This window comes from Rhamphochromis longiceps, linkage group LG3 (genome assembly GCF_057381845.1).
Source record: "Rhamphochromis longiceps isolate RC_006_pf linkage group LG3, R_longiceps_female_GT1.1, whole genome shotgun sequence".
Taxonomy (NCBI): Eukaryota; Metazoa; Chordata; class Actinopteri; order Cichliformes; family Cichlidae; genus Rhamphochromis; species Rhamphochromis longiceps.
Window position 1 is genome coordinate 6,455,015 of NC_140559.1, and position 15,112 is coordinate 6,470,126.

Sequence of the window (15,112 nt, forward strand, 5' to 3'; positions counted from 1 at the left end):
AAAGACTTTGTTCTAAGTAGTTCTACATGATGAAACATCCACACTAAGTTTAAGAAGGACACACAAACACCATCTGTCCTTTCATCATGTGTACAAACGTGTTCAGATGTCAAATGTACCGTGAATGGATGCAAATGTGGATCGTTCCAATAAAATGAGACAGTTTTGTAAGTGGATCCCAGTTTGAAGTTCATTAAAACCTATAAGAATATGTTATTCAAACCAATTTTATCCAACAGGAAGAAGCATCAGGGGAACAGGAAACATTCAAACATGTTTACTGTAAGAACTGCACAAAGGAAGGAAACACAATCCTACACACGAGCACTTTAAAATGGACATTTAGCTTTTCAAACATCAGGGAGCTGCAATAACAACACTGTGCCCATTCTGATCAGACTGAAAGATTTATAGAGATTTATCCATGTGCTGCAAAAGGATTTGATATCAACATAGATGCAGATTAGCAGGAGCATTTTCTTCATATTGATTTAGAGTTCAGTACCAGGAATATGTAGAATTAACATCTGTGTGCATGACGAGTGATGAAAATTCAAAGTCAGGCTTTCAAAGGATGTCAGAATTAGTGTCTCTATCTGTGACTGTCCCAGAGGAACCTACCTGAGGGATTATTACAGATCTGTCTATATAGAAAGACTTGCATTGATTCACAGTGTACAATTCTTTCTACCGTATTTTCACGACCATAAGACGCACTGTGCTAAAAGGCGCAGTCTCAGTTATGTGTGCCCTTACTGTATTTAACACACACATAAGGCGCACTGGATCATAGGGCGCATACAAGTACCGTATGCGTATTTAAAAATAAAGCGGGAGCAAACCTGAATTCGGTACCTTACTCACATTTCTATTGCCGGTAATCGTCATCATCAACAACACACAAGCATACAAGTGTGCATATTTAAAAATAAAGCAGGAGCAAAACAAAGTTTGGTACTCACATTTTTATCATCAATCAAACCCATCGAAGTCCTCATCCTCTGTGTCTGAATTGAACAGCTGCGCTAAATCTCCATCAAACATGCCAGGTTCACTTTCTTCACTGTCAGAGTCACTTTCCGTGCCGTGCGGCTCCTCGGAAATGATGCCGGCTTTTGCGAAAGCTCGAACAACAGTGCCAGCAGCCATGTTAGCCCAAGCATCTACAATCCATTGGCAAATTGTGGCGTAACTCGCCCGGCGCTGCCTTCCACTCTTGGTGAAACTGTGGTCTCCATCGGTCATCCATCGCTGGATGTGTTTGTCGCCGATGTGTTTGCTGCAGTAGGAGCGGAAGATGGCCAGCTTTTCCTTATAATCCGCTGGAAGTTGCTGCGCTACCGTACTCCTGGTCCGGATGGAAAAATGGCACCGTTTCATAAAAAGTGAAAGTGAAACTGCTTTTAGCCGAATGGTGACCGTCGAAACGCTTCTCCCGCTCGTTCTTTGCTCGATAATCGCCTTATGTCCGCGGAAACTCAGCTGCGTATTCTTGACCTGTCGGAGCTTGTTTTCCAGCTTCCTCTACTTGCGAACCATCGATTCATTAACCTTAAATTCTCTCGCTGCTGCTCGATTTCCATGTTCCTCCGCGTAGCTGATGGCCTTCAGTTTAAACTGTGCTTCGTAAGCGTGTCTCTTTGCCATTTTCAGGGTTGTTAAAACAACGATGTCCTGCATAATGCACATACCTGTTCTTTTATACAGGTATGTGCGATTGTCCCGGTATATACGATCAACGCCCACACTTCACCCTTTAACGTTCTCATGGTGTTCTCTACTACGTCCTCCTTACAACACATAGGGCGCACTGCGCTATAGGGCGCGCCGCACTTTTTGAAGAAAATCTAAGACTTTTAAGTGCGCCTTATGGTTGTGAAAATACGGTAATCTATTAACATCTTCCTCCAAATCCCGTTTCTGCTGTTTAATAACATATGTCTGAATACAGACAGTGGAAAAATGTCAGTTTTAGTTTTACTGGATCTCAGTGCAGCATTTGATACAGTTGACCACAACATATTACTCAAATGACTGGAGAACTGGACAGGTCTTTCAGGAACTGTACTAAACTGGTTCAAGACATACTTAGAAAACAGGAAATACTTTGTATCAATAGGTAACTTCACATCTGAGCAGACAAGTATCACATGTGGAGTTCCCCAAGGTTCCATCTTGGGACCCTTTCTGTTTAACATTTACATGCTCCCACTGGCACAGATTATAAAGAACAACAAAATAAACTGTCATAGCTATGCAGATGACACACAAATATATATCACAATGTCACCAGGAGACCAAGGCCCCGTACAATTTTCTCCAGCTAAACAAAAACAAAACTGAGGTAATAGTCTTTGGCGCCAAAGAAAAACGATTACAGGTCACCAGAGAACTTCAATCTATACATCTAAAAACCACAAACCAGGTGAGAAATGTGGGTGTAGTGATGGATGCAGACCTAAACTTAGAAAAACACATTAAGACAATAACAAAATCAGCTTACTATCACCTCAAGAATATTTCAAGGATAAAAGATCTGATGTCTCAACAGGACCTGGAAAAACTAGTCCATGCATTCATCTTTAGTAGGCTTGACTACTGTAACAGCATCTTTACAGGTCTACCTAAAAAATCAGTCAGACAACTACAGCTCATTCAGAACTCTGCTGCTCGAGTCCTCACTAAGACCAAAAAAGTGGACCACATCAGTCCAGCTCTGAGGTCTTTACACTGGCTGCCTGTCCGTCAGAGGATAGACTTTAAAGTTCTGATGCTGGTCTATAAAGCTCTGAATGGTTTAGGACCAAAATACATCAGTGACCTCCTGACCCAGTATGAACCTTCCAGATCCCTCAGGTCATCTGGATCCGGTCTTTTATCAGTTCCCAGAGTCAGAACCAGACACGGAGAAGCTGCATTCAGCTTTTATGCTCCTTATATCTGGAACAAACTCCCAGAAAGCCTCAGATCAGCTGAAACACTCAGTTTATTTAAATCCAGTTTGAAGACTCACCTGTTCTCAGCTGCATTTGAATAAAGCACCAAATCCACACTTTTAAGCTTAAATTTCAAAACTTACATTTAACTACTGATTTTATCTACTGTTCTGATCTGTTTTGATTTTATATACTGTTTTGTTTGTTTGTTAATTAGTTAGTTTGTTTGCTTGTTTTAATCAATTTTAAATCATGCTTTTTATTTGTTTTTGTTTCTAATGTCTCTGTAAAGCACTTTGAATCACCTTGTTGTTGAATTGTGCTATACAAATAAACTTGCCTTGCCTTGCCATCAGAAGGGCTCAAACCTCCTGCTGTTTCTACTGGACCATAAATTCTACTTTATGATGATCTTCAAAGATAAAAACGTGAGTTTATTTGTGAACTCTGTGAAATGTGTCTGATGTTTAGTTTGAACCAATCCTGTGTCAGCTGCAGCCACATCATTGCCACACATACAAATGGGTTCGTTCCTGTTTAGACCTGCTGGCTGTCAATGGGCTTCATTCCATTTCATTTCAGCCATTTCCGGTGGTCGGCTGTGATCTAAACTCAACATGGCTCCTGTGTTAGAAGAGCCTCTGATTTTAAACTTTGCACATTTAATAGTTTCTTTCCAACACTGTGGAGCTACCAGCCCAGTATATGTAGCCACAGTAGATGGAGTTATCAAGCTGACTGACAAACATCAGGACTCATGTGATCCCTACATGTGGACCTTTCACAGATGGATCCAAGTGCAGATTCAACTCTGCATTACATTTGACTTCAGCTGTTACACACTTTCTAGCTGTGTCACTTCCTGCTTTTTGGATCAGATAGTTTAATCATGTCCACAAATGTTTGGCTGCATGCTTTTATCATCTATATTTCCAGTCTTCATACAGCCGATATTTCATGTGAACTCCAACCTGCCAGCTGCCATCATGTTTTCAGGGTTCATTCAGTGTTGAAATGTAGGACAAACAGCAGCACATGTTCTCTAAATGTTTGCAGTCATTTTAAATGAAGCTGATTCTACATGAGACGTTTTCCACATTTACTGTCTTTGAACAGAGAATAATAAAGCCATCAAACATATACAGGCTGTGCAAATACAAACTTCTGTGGTGCATTTGATGACCTGCAGAGGAGAACAAGTCGGGCTTTTCAGCCCTAACACAACCTCTTTGTTCTCAATACTACAAAACCTTCAAAGGCTGATATGCAAGTTTGCATGAATCACCAACACAGTTGTATTTGTTTCTAGTATAATTATAAATAAGCTGATCAAATATCTGCTGACTGATTAGATCCAGTATCTATTACAGATGAACAGGATATCACAGCACATGTTGTTAATCCGTCATATCAAACTAAACCGTGTTGCTGGTGTAAATATCCTCCAATAAAGTCAGATGAGGGCTACTGTTGCCAGGTAACGATGAAGACCAGCTCTCTCCTCGGCTTCCTCCACTACACGCTTCCCCCACGCCAGTCTCCTCCGTCACTATAAAGGGGAGAGTCATGAGCTCCATCACCCTCACCTGTGCCGTCCAACGTCCCGCCACCAGCCTCCACTGCAGCAGGCCAGAGACCACACCCCTGCCACAATAAGTAAAAGTATATCCTTGCTGTACCCTTAATGCTAAATGTGCTAAATTAACCGCTGCCTTTGCCCCTTTGGGATTATTCTTATGTCACTGGGATGTTGACCTTTGACCTTCACATTAGAGAGATGGGCAGACATAATTAGTGTATGAATTTTAAAGTAACAGGTAATAAAGAGAGTGTAGCAAATGTAGTCAGGTTTATTACTCTGTATCACACATGAGTGCCCGAGGGAGGCGGGGCTGACTGGGGAGACACAGGAAACAGAGAGACAGGGCTGACTCGACATGAAACGATGAAACGTGGGACACGGGAACGGAAACTAAACACAGGCTGAAATGAACACTGAGGGAGGGAGAACTAAGATTACTGAGAGCCTGATAAATAAGAAGAACAAAAACCAAGAAAAACAAGAGTCAAAGAAAACCAAAAACACAAAGCATTGGGCCAGGACCCACTGCTGTGACATTTATATGTGATAAAAACATTAAAAACTGCTCAGGGCCCTATTTCAGGAAGCTGGTTTAGTGCAAACTCTGACTAAGTACACCCTGAGTTAATGAAAACTCTGGGTTTTCGGTTTCACAAAGCGAGTTTAGATTAATCCTGAGTGAGTCACTATGACGACACACTCCGTGAAGCGACCTGCCCCCTAGCAGGTTTACTTCAACTAACCCTGACTGTCCCCGCCTCTTTGTCGGAAACCTGACTGTAGGAAGTGTCAGACATGGCGTGTCCCTTCCTTGAAGAGCCAGTAGATGTTGAAGCACGAATTCTCCGCAGAGCTCTCCGCCGGGAGAGAGTAATTAGAGTGCGTTTGGACATTTTACCATTCCCTGATGATTTCCTGTGTGAACGTTACCGTTTTCCAGCACAATCTATAATTTACGTGAATAACATCCTCGGGCCTAATATTGCTCGTGTGACACATTGCGGACATTCTCTCAGTTCTGTACATATTATTTGTATCGCACTTCGGTTTGTTGCAAACGGGAGCTTTCTGTATAATATTGGTGACGCTGAGCACGTTTCCAAGGCTACCGTCTGTCGGGCAGTCAGGAATGTTACAGTTGCACTGAAACGTCTCCTGTACTGGTTTGTGGTGTTCCCCGGTCATAGACCCACAAGATTCATCAAAGAGGGATTCCACAAAATTGCAGGTATCAGGATGAACAAAACTTAATTCATGATGTGGTGATATTTGAACTACCACTTAAATTCTACATTTATTCCCACGGTTCCCAGGCGTGATTGGCTGTATAGATGGCACTCGCATTCCAATCATTGCTCCTTCAGTAAATGAAGGAGACTATGTGAACAGGAAGTCTTTCCACAGCATTAATGTACAGGTACATAGTTCCCTGTAGCATTTCAAACTAACAAATTATACCATTATAGTAATGGATGCTAATTTGTGTTCTCTGCACTGTGAAGATCATATGTGATGCTGCCAACATTATCACAAATGTAGAAGCCAAGTGGCCAGGCTCTGTGAGTGGTGGTGGTGGAGGACCCCCACCTGTTTTTCGGGCCTCCGCTTTTTTTCTGTTGGCTATAACGGGCCACATTTGAGCATACAGAGTAAGCAAATATGTACTTGTAATGTGCTCAGATAATTTCAATAAGTGCTTACAGAAAGAAAATTAATGTAGCCTCTAACTGCAATTGATTTACATAGGACAAACAGACCAAGCACTATGGCTCATAATACAATTACACCTTACCTGTTTGGACTGTATTTTTATATTTCATTTTTACTTGCTGCCAGGAACGTTTGGGGCCTGTTGGGTTGCACCTGCGCTCAAATCACATCACAAAATCAAATGTATAGAATAAAAAATAAAATAACATATAATAAAATAACGTGTTAAATGGGTGGAAATCCCTAGATCAATGTTTAAATTAACACTCACGCATTGACTCTGTCGGCTTTGTTTTGCCATGCATGCTCCCTTTCTTTTGCAGCTGAGGCTGTGTTACTTTTTTCCGCGGAATTTGCATGTTATCGGCATATGCTGCCATCAGAATTTCGGCGTCAAGCGCTGTAAAATACATTGACCGCGCCTTCTTTCCCTCCGTCTCCATGGTGACTCGCTTAATCTGTGCTCCACTAATCAGGGCTTTATGTATCCTCGTCCGCGCGCTTGACTTGGGGTTAAAGCAACTCCGCGTTGATTGAACTACTTGTTATCGGCCTTTCTGAAACCGAATATTCCAAGTTGGACAGTTCGGGGTTACTCAACCCTGAGTATCGTTTTTCACTCTGAGTTTTCTAAACCGGCTTCCTGAAATAGGGCCCAGATGTTCAAATCTTTCTACGTATACTTTAGGTTCAGCTCTCCAGCCTGGCATTTGGTTAAGCATGATTCAAACATTTGATTTTGTTTAACTGGTTTTAATTATAGTTACTTTTTGTGAACATTTGTTGCAGCATTTAAAAATACATCATTTATTTTCAAACTTTTATTTGATTTGATTCGTCTCTATTTTTTGAGGCGACTGAGGTCCTTCAACATCTGCCAGAAAATGCTGAGGATTTTCTATGAGTCTGTTGTGGCCAGTGCGATCCTCTATGCTGTTGCATGCTGGGGGAGCAGGCTGAGGGTCGCAGATGCCAACAGACTTAATAAACTGATCCGTAAAGCCAGCAATGTTGTGGGGATGGAGCTGGACTCCCTCAAGGTGGTGTCGGAGAGGCGGATGCTGTCCAAGATAAAGACAATGTTGGATAACACCTCCCACCCACTCCATGACATGTTGGTCAGTCACAGGAGCTCGTTCAGTGAGAGACTGAGATTACCGAAAAGCACCACTGAACGACACAGGAAATCATTCCTGCCTGTGGCCATCTCCCTGTACAACGCATCCACTTAACACACTGTTTGCTGCTACAGCTACACATGTTTCTTTTCCAAATATTTATTTATAAGTGACTTATGTATATATATATGTATATATTGTACTATTCTTAGTTAGCGTATTGTCTGTCTTGTCTTAATGTTGGTTTAAAATGGAGCACTGTAACAAAAAATTATTTCCCCCAGGGATCAATAAAGTATTCTGATTCTGATGATTCTGATTTAGAGCATCATATTTGACCAACGTAAGATCATGAGCTTTATTAACTGATCAAAGTCTCTTCTTTCATCTTCTGTATCATTCAGTTTGCATTGGTAATGCCCATTATTGTAATGCTTTTTTAAGACCAGCAAAACTTTATTTCACTTTGGGTTAGCTGGGATAAGTGATGGATGGAGGGAATTTTACTTCAGCCACAGAAATCCTAAACAGGAAGGAGGAGCAGAGTTACAGTGGATCACTATCCAGCAGGGAAACAGTTCACACATTAACATCAAATTCATAAAAGTAACGGATTATGTTCACAGATGAAAGCCACCAATAAGAGTAAACTGCAGCACATAGGTTATAGCAAGGTAAGACTGTACCACCATGATAAAAGACACCAATAATGGAAAGATAGCAGAGAATTTAATACAATAGGTCACTGCAAGCAAGCCAGCATTTAACTGGTAGAAAAGGCAAGTTTAAAAAGATATGTTTTGAGCCGTGATTTAAAAGAATGAATAGAATCAGACGCCCGGATGCCAATCGGGAGATTGTTCCACAGCTCCGGTGCAACTAGAGCAAACGATCGATCACCTCTAGATTTCAGTCGAGATCTGGGCTGAACCAACAGTAACTGTGAGGATGACCTTAAAGCCCTAGCAGGAGCATATGGGTTTAAAAGTTCCTTAAGATAGCTTGGTGCAGTGTTATTGGTAATTTTAAAAGTAAACAACAAAATTTTAAATTGAATACGATATTTGACAGGCAACCAGTGCAGATCAGCTAGGACAGGAGTAATGTGGGCAAACTTCTTGGTTTTAGTTAGAATGCGTGCTGCAGCATTCTGAACTGTCTGTAATCTATGTAAAAGGGTAGAGTGGAGACCACAATAAAGTGAATTACAGTAATCTAGCCTTGACGTTACAAAGGCGTGGATGAGCTTTTCTAGGTCTTTATACGGGATATACTGCCTGGCCTTAGAAATAAGGCGAAGCTGGTAAAAACTGGATCTGACAACAGCAGACACTTGTTTATCAAGTTTAAATGAGCTGTCAAATAAGACACCCAGATTCCTAACAGTGTCAGAGAAAGAACTAGTGAGAAAACCAAAGGCATCCCGAAGTTTGGCACGAAGGGCATTACTACCAAAAATCATAATTTCAGTTTTCTTATCATTAAGGATAAGAGTGTTTGCCAAAAGCCATTTCTTGACCTCACACATGCATTCTCGAAAGCTATTCAAAGACAGAGCAAGATCATCGTTTAACTCAAAATAGATCTTGATATCATCGGCATAATAGTGAAAAGCAATGTGGTATTTCTCAAAGATAGCACTTAAGGGAAGCATGTACAATGAGAAAAGGGTAGGGCCTAACACAGATCCCTGGGGGACACCGCAGCAAACAGGTACAGCCGAAGAAGAGGATGTGGCCAAATGTACCGAAGAGAGCCGATTGGAGAGGTAAGATTTAAACCAATCCAAGGCAGCGCCCTTAATGCCTACAGTGTGCTCTAGTCTCGCCAATAGGATGTTATGGTCAACCATGTCAAATGCCGATGAAAGATCCAATAGCACTAGGACAGAGGGGCGTCCATTGTCAGCCATTAGTAAAAGATCATTGAAAACACGAAGCAGCGCTGATTCAGTGCTGTGATGTTGTTTGAAGGCCGATTGAAATTTATCATTTATATTATTCTCATCCAGGTAGATCTGCAGTTGAAGCAGAACCACCTTCTCAAGAATTTTAGCCAGGAAGGGAAGCTTAGAAATCGGCCTATAGTTGGCAAAATCACTATGATCAAGGTTCCTTTTTTTTTTTAGAACAGGTTGAATTATAGCTTATTGTTTGTTTGAATTATTGTTTGAGAGCTGAAGGTACATAGCCAGAAAGCAAGGAAAGGTTCAATATGGACAATAAACAAGGTCCAATTGCATTAAAGCAATCCTTGACTATACGGGATGGAAGAACATCATGTACAAAATTAGTATTGTTCAGTTTATCAATTAGACGCTTCAGAGTAGAGAGTGAAACGGGTTCAAATTGATAAAGAGTAGCAGAACAATCAGGAATAGACATACTATCAGTCACCAAAGGAAGAGTAGATTTAAGAGATAAAACTTTATCTAAAAAATAGTTTGAAAATTTTTCACAAAGACCCGTGGAGCACGGCAGTGGCATAGAAGGGCAGGGGTTCACCACAGAGTTAAAAATTTTAAATAGAATTCGAGGATTATCACCATTAGTGGTAATAATTTTAGAGAGAAAAGCTGCTTTAGCCATTCTGGCAGCAGTTTGGAACTTCGAGCGGCTAATACGTAAAATGTCATATGATGACTGGAGTCTATCATTCCTCCACTTCCTCTCATCCCGCCGACATATACGTCGTAAAGCACGAACAGAATCATTTAACCAACATTGTGAGTAGGTTCTGGGGCGTTTCATTTTGATAGGTGCAACAATGTTAAGAATCAAGGAACAGGTAGTTAAAATCTGTATTAAGATCTGTATTATGTAGAAGTTCATCCCAGCAACCAGTTCAGTTCAACACAAGTTTAAATGATTCTATCTGAACTCTGTGGAGCCTGATCTCAAGCTTTTTGAGTCTGACCAGAGGATCTTTCTGTGTCTTCAGATTCACTGTGATCCAGTCATGGGAGTGATTTCAGCCCTGAGTGATCGCGCTGATGTTTGCACAGAGCAGACAATGAGGTGAATGTTTGGGCACATTGGTAACAGTGAAACAGTTTATTAGTAACGTGGGATCGTTTGTGTGCAGAGTATGAACTGAGATTCCTGAAGCTCTTGTCACACTGGTCACAGCTGTAGTTTCCTTCCATGTGTGCACGTTCATGCCTGTTACGATGACCTGACTGTGAGAAGCTTCTCTCACAGTGTCTGCACTTGTGTGGTTTCTCTCCTGTGTGGACTCCTTTGTGTGATTTAAGCTGACCTTCAGTGGTGAAGGATGACCCACACTGATCACAGAGGTGCTTTTTAACCCCACTGTGAATCAGTTCATGTTGTTTTAAGTGATTTGTTGTGGTGAAGCTTCTCCCACATTCTTTGCAGTATTTCAGTTTGTCTCCAGTGTGTCTATGTTGATGTACTTTTAGGGTCTTTTGCCGACTGAAAGTTTTTCCACAGAGGTCACAATGAAAGTCTTTCCCACCACCACAGTGATGACAGGGTTGAGAACTGGATCCATCTGTGTCGCTCTGCTTCTAAACAAAGACACAAAGACAGTGTAAGTCAGTCCTTCAACATTTGTATCCTGAACGTCGCCTGAAATAAAGAGCATCTCTGCAGACGTCCAACTACATTTCACTGTTTCAGTTAACACACTCAGTTTACTGGGCTGCAATAACTACAATACTACCACCATAATACTACAGTAATACTAAAATCATAACTGAAAGGAAAATCTGAATAATCACTCAGAGCTGCTTTTCCATGCAGTAGAATTGCTAACATGCTAACACAGTTTAATGAGCAGAGTTGTTCCAAACAGTCAGGCTAAAATGACAAGATAACAATATAAATACATACCTCACAGTAGCTGCACTTGTAGAGTCTCTTTCTGGTGTGGATCTGTTGGTGTCGTCTCAGGTCATGTGGAGATTTAAAAGTCTTCTCACACAGGTCACATTGATAAGGTCTCTCCTCAGTGTGGGTAAACATGTGTTGTTGTAAGTGTGCGTCTGTTGTAAAGTATTTGCCACACTGTTCACAGCAGTACACATCATGTCTGGTGTGAATGCGTAGGTGTTCATTTCGGCTCCCTTTCTGGCTGAAATTTTTTCCACAGATGTCACAGCTGTATGCCTTAATTCCAGAGTGGGTAACTAGATGCCTCTGTAAGCTGCTACTGTGAGTAAAAGCTCTGCCACACTGATCACAGCTGTACGCTTTAACTCCACTGTGGATGACTTGGTGTTTTTTTAGGGAACCCTTCAAGGAAAAAGACTTTCCACACAAGTCACAGCTGAACGGTCTCTCTCCAGTGTGGATGACCAGATGCTGTTTTAGTGAAGTCTTCTCAGTAAACTCCATCCCACACTGATCACAGCTGTATGCCTTAATTCCAGAGTGGGTAACTAGATGCTTCTGTAAGTGGCTACTGCGAGTAAAAGCTCTGCCACACTGATCACAGCTGTACGCTTTAACTCCACTGTGGATGAGTTGGTGTTGTTTTAGATTAGCCCTCACAGTAAAACCCTTCCCACACAAGTCACAGCTGAACGGTCTCTCTCCAGTGTGGATGACCTGATGCCGTTTTAGTGAAGCCCTCACAGTAAAACCCTTCCCACACTCGTCACAGGTGTGTTTTTTCTCTCCCTTTCTTCTGTGAGGTTTGTCGGCCTCCTGAGAGCGCTGACTTCTGGCTCCATGTTGGTCCTGCAGTGACAGAGATACAAACAGAGGCAGTGAGTGAAATGCAGTCGTGGAACAAACTCAACCTTCAAACTCCATTAACACTAGTTTTAAACCTGAAGGTGGAGCGTGGCACCAAACACCTTAAAGGTCTCTTATCCCCACCTGCTGGTAGTTCTAACACATTACATCCAACCTGCTGTTAAAGATAATTCATGACTGTTCAAACACTAAAATCATGCCCATCCCTCCTGATTGTACACACACACACACACACACACACACACACACACACACACACACACACACATTATTTTATAATTTAGATTATTTTGTTGTTTCCTATTACATATTTCTATAATTTGTATAGATTTATACATAATTATTCAGTGATAATAAATCCTATGTTTGTTTATTCTAAAGGAACCCTGTTAGCTTCCACAACAGATGTTGCTCGTCTTCCGTCAAATACTCACATAAAATATTACACAATAAAGTGGATTCAAGATATCCACATAATTTCACTCTTACATCCACAGTGAGGTTTCACAATTGTTCAAATATAAGCAATCAATAATAATAATAATAATATCAATAACATTGAGGCACATTACATAAATTTCAAAAACAAATCATGTCTTACAATATCCATCCATCCATCCATCCATCCATCTTCATCCGCTTTATCCGAGGTCGGGTCGCGGGGGTAGCAGACTAAGCAAAGAGGCCCAGACCTCCCTCTCCCCAGCCACCTCCTCCAGCTTGTCCGGGGGAATACCAAGGCGTTCCCAGGCCAGCCAAGAGATATAATCTCTCCAGCGTGTCCTGGGTCTGCCCCGGGGCCTCCTCCCGGTGGGACATGCCTGGAACACCTCGCCCAGGAGGCGCCCAGGGGGCATTCTTGTCAGATGCCCGAACCACCTCAGCTGGCTCCTTTCGATGTGGAGCAGCAGCTGCTCTACTCTGAGCCCCTCCCGGATGGCCGAACTTCTCACCCTATCTCTAAGGGAGAGGCCAGCCACCCTTCGGAGGAAGCTCATTTCCGCCGCTTGTATCCGCGATCTCGTTCTTTCGGTCACTACCCACAGCTCGTGGCCATAGATGAGGGTAGGGACGTAGATCGACCGGTAAATTGAGAGCTTCGCTTTTACACTCAGCTCCCTCTTCACCACGACTGACCGGTGCAGCGTCCGCATTACTGCAGCTGCAGCCCCAGTCTGTCTGTCGATCTCCGGCTCCCTTCTCCCATCACTAGCGAACAAGACCCCGAGATACTTGAACTCCTCCACTTGGGGCAGGAACTCATCCCCGACCCGGAGTGGGCACTCCACCCTTTTCCGGCTGAGAACCATGGCCTCAGATTTGGAGGTGTTGATCCTCATTCCCGCTGCTTCACACTCGGCTGCAAACCGTTCCAGTGTGAGCTGGAGGCCCTCACCCGATGAAGCCAACAGAACCACATCATCTGCAAAAATCAGAGATGAGATTCTGAGGCCACCAAAGCGAAAGCCCTCTGCCACTTGGCTGCGCCTAGAAATCCTGTCCATAAAAATTATGAACAGAACCGGAGACAAAGGGCAGCCCTGGCGGAGCCCATCACCCACCGGGAACGAGTCCGACTTATTGCCGGCAATGCGAACCAAGCTCTTGCAACGGTTGTATAGGGATCGAATGGCCCGTAGCAATGGGCCAGACACCCGATACTCCAGCAACACCTCCCACAGGACACCCCGAGGGACACGGTCGAATGCCTTCTCCAAGTCCACAAAACACATGTAGACTGGTTGGGCAAACTCCCATGCACCCTCAAGTATCCTCGAGAGGATAAAGAGCTGGTCCAGTGTTCCGCGACCAGGACGAAAACCGCATTGTCCCTCCTGTATCCGAGGTTCGACTAACGGACGAACTCTCCTCTCCAGCACCCTGGCATAGACTTTCCCAGGGAGGCTGAGGAGTGTGATCCCTCTGTAGTTGGAACACACCCTCCGGTCCCCCTTCTTAAAGATGGGGACCACCACCCCGGTCTGCCAGTCCACAGGTACTGCCCCTGATCTCCACACAACATTGCAGAGGCGTGTCAACCAGGACAGCCCTACAATGTCCAGAGCCTTCAGGAACTCGGGGCGGACCTCATCAACACAAGGGGCTCTGCCACCAAGGAGTTGTTTAACTGCCTCAGTGACCTCGCCCCCGGAAATTATAATAATAATAATAATAATATCAATAACATTGAGGCACATTACACAAATTTCAAAAACAAATCGTGTCTTACAATATTTACAACAACTAAAAGCTCTGTAAATCGGCTTTTAAGTGTTCATTGAAGTTTTGAATAATTCTCTAATTTTTTAAGGCAACTTATTCCACTTAAAAGTTGCTCTAAATGTAACAGTTTTACAAAACGTTACTTTTAACTCGAGCATTTACTAAATTGCAGCTTGTTGAAAACTGTGTAATATGATGATGTATTTCATCTGGATACTGCAGCTGAGCAGAATAAATGTGGTGTGTTTAACAGAATTGCTTTCTTTAGAACTACAAGTAAGCCATAGAATATTTTAGCCTGTACAGGAAGCCAAGAAAGGTTATTATGCATTTTATCAATATTAGTATAGTATGAACATCTTCACACTAATCTAGATGCCTTATTCTGGACTAACTGAAGTCTGTTAAGATCTGTCTTATTAGCTGCTGACCAAATGATTGAACAATACTCCAGATGAGACATTACTAGTGCATTAATGACATCTTTCATAATGAAGAAGTGATACACAAAGAGCATTTCATAGCCATAGCTATGCCTTGTCGGCAGAGTTATGTGACATTAGTGATGTTTGTACTTTCAGCGTTAACTTGGTTTTAAAGCCTTTAAAATATACGCTGTTCAATAGTCGACCTTAATCTGACAGAGAATGTGATGATTTTGTGGATAATTAAAGTCAGTCATATATCCACAAACACAACAAGCTGAAAGTCAGTGATGCTGCTCGGTTTGCAGTCCTGAACATCACGGCACAAGCAGGATTCACTGCACTGTTAATGTTAGCTGTGTTATATTGCTGCCTCTGTTCGGTGGTGTCGAGCCAA

General features: G+C 42.5%; 2 protein-coding genes across 5 annotated transcripts in view; one reads left to right on the forward strand and one right to left on the reverse strand.

The window, feature by feature from the left end:
• Positions 1-15,112, forward strand: part of LOC146672673 (uncharacterized) — a 128,970-nt gene that overhangs the window by 50,838 nt on the left and 63,020 nt on the right. The gene's annotated exons all lie outside the window — the stretch shown is intronic.
• LOC146672676 (uncharacterized) overlaps positions 7,770-15,112 on the reverse strand; it is a 35,535-nt gene continuing 28,192 nt past the window's right edge. The window contains exons 3-4 of the mRNA XM_085388256.1: positions 11,201-12,049; positions 7,770-10,875 (exon numbers count right to left, since the gene is read on the reverse strand). Of these exons, the coding sequence (XP_085244382.1) occupies positions 10,303-10,875; positions 11,201-12,049 (1,422 nt within the window). The 3' untranslated portion in view covers positions 7,770-10,302. The remainder of the gene's footprint in view (positions 10,876-11,200; positions 12,050-15,112) is intronic.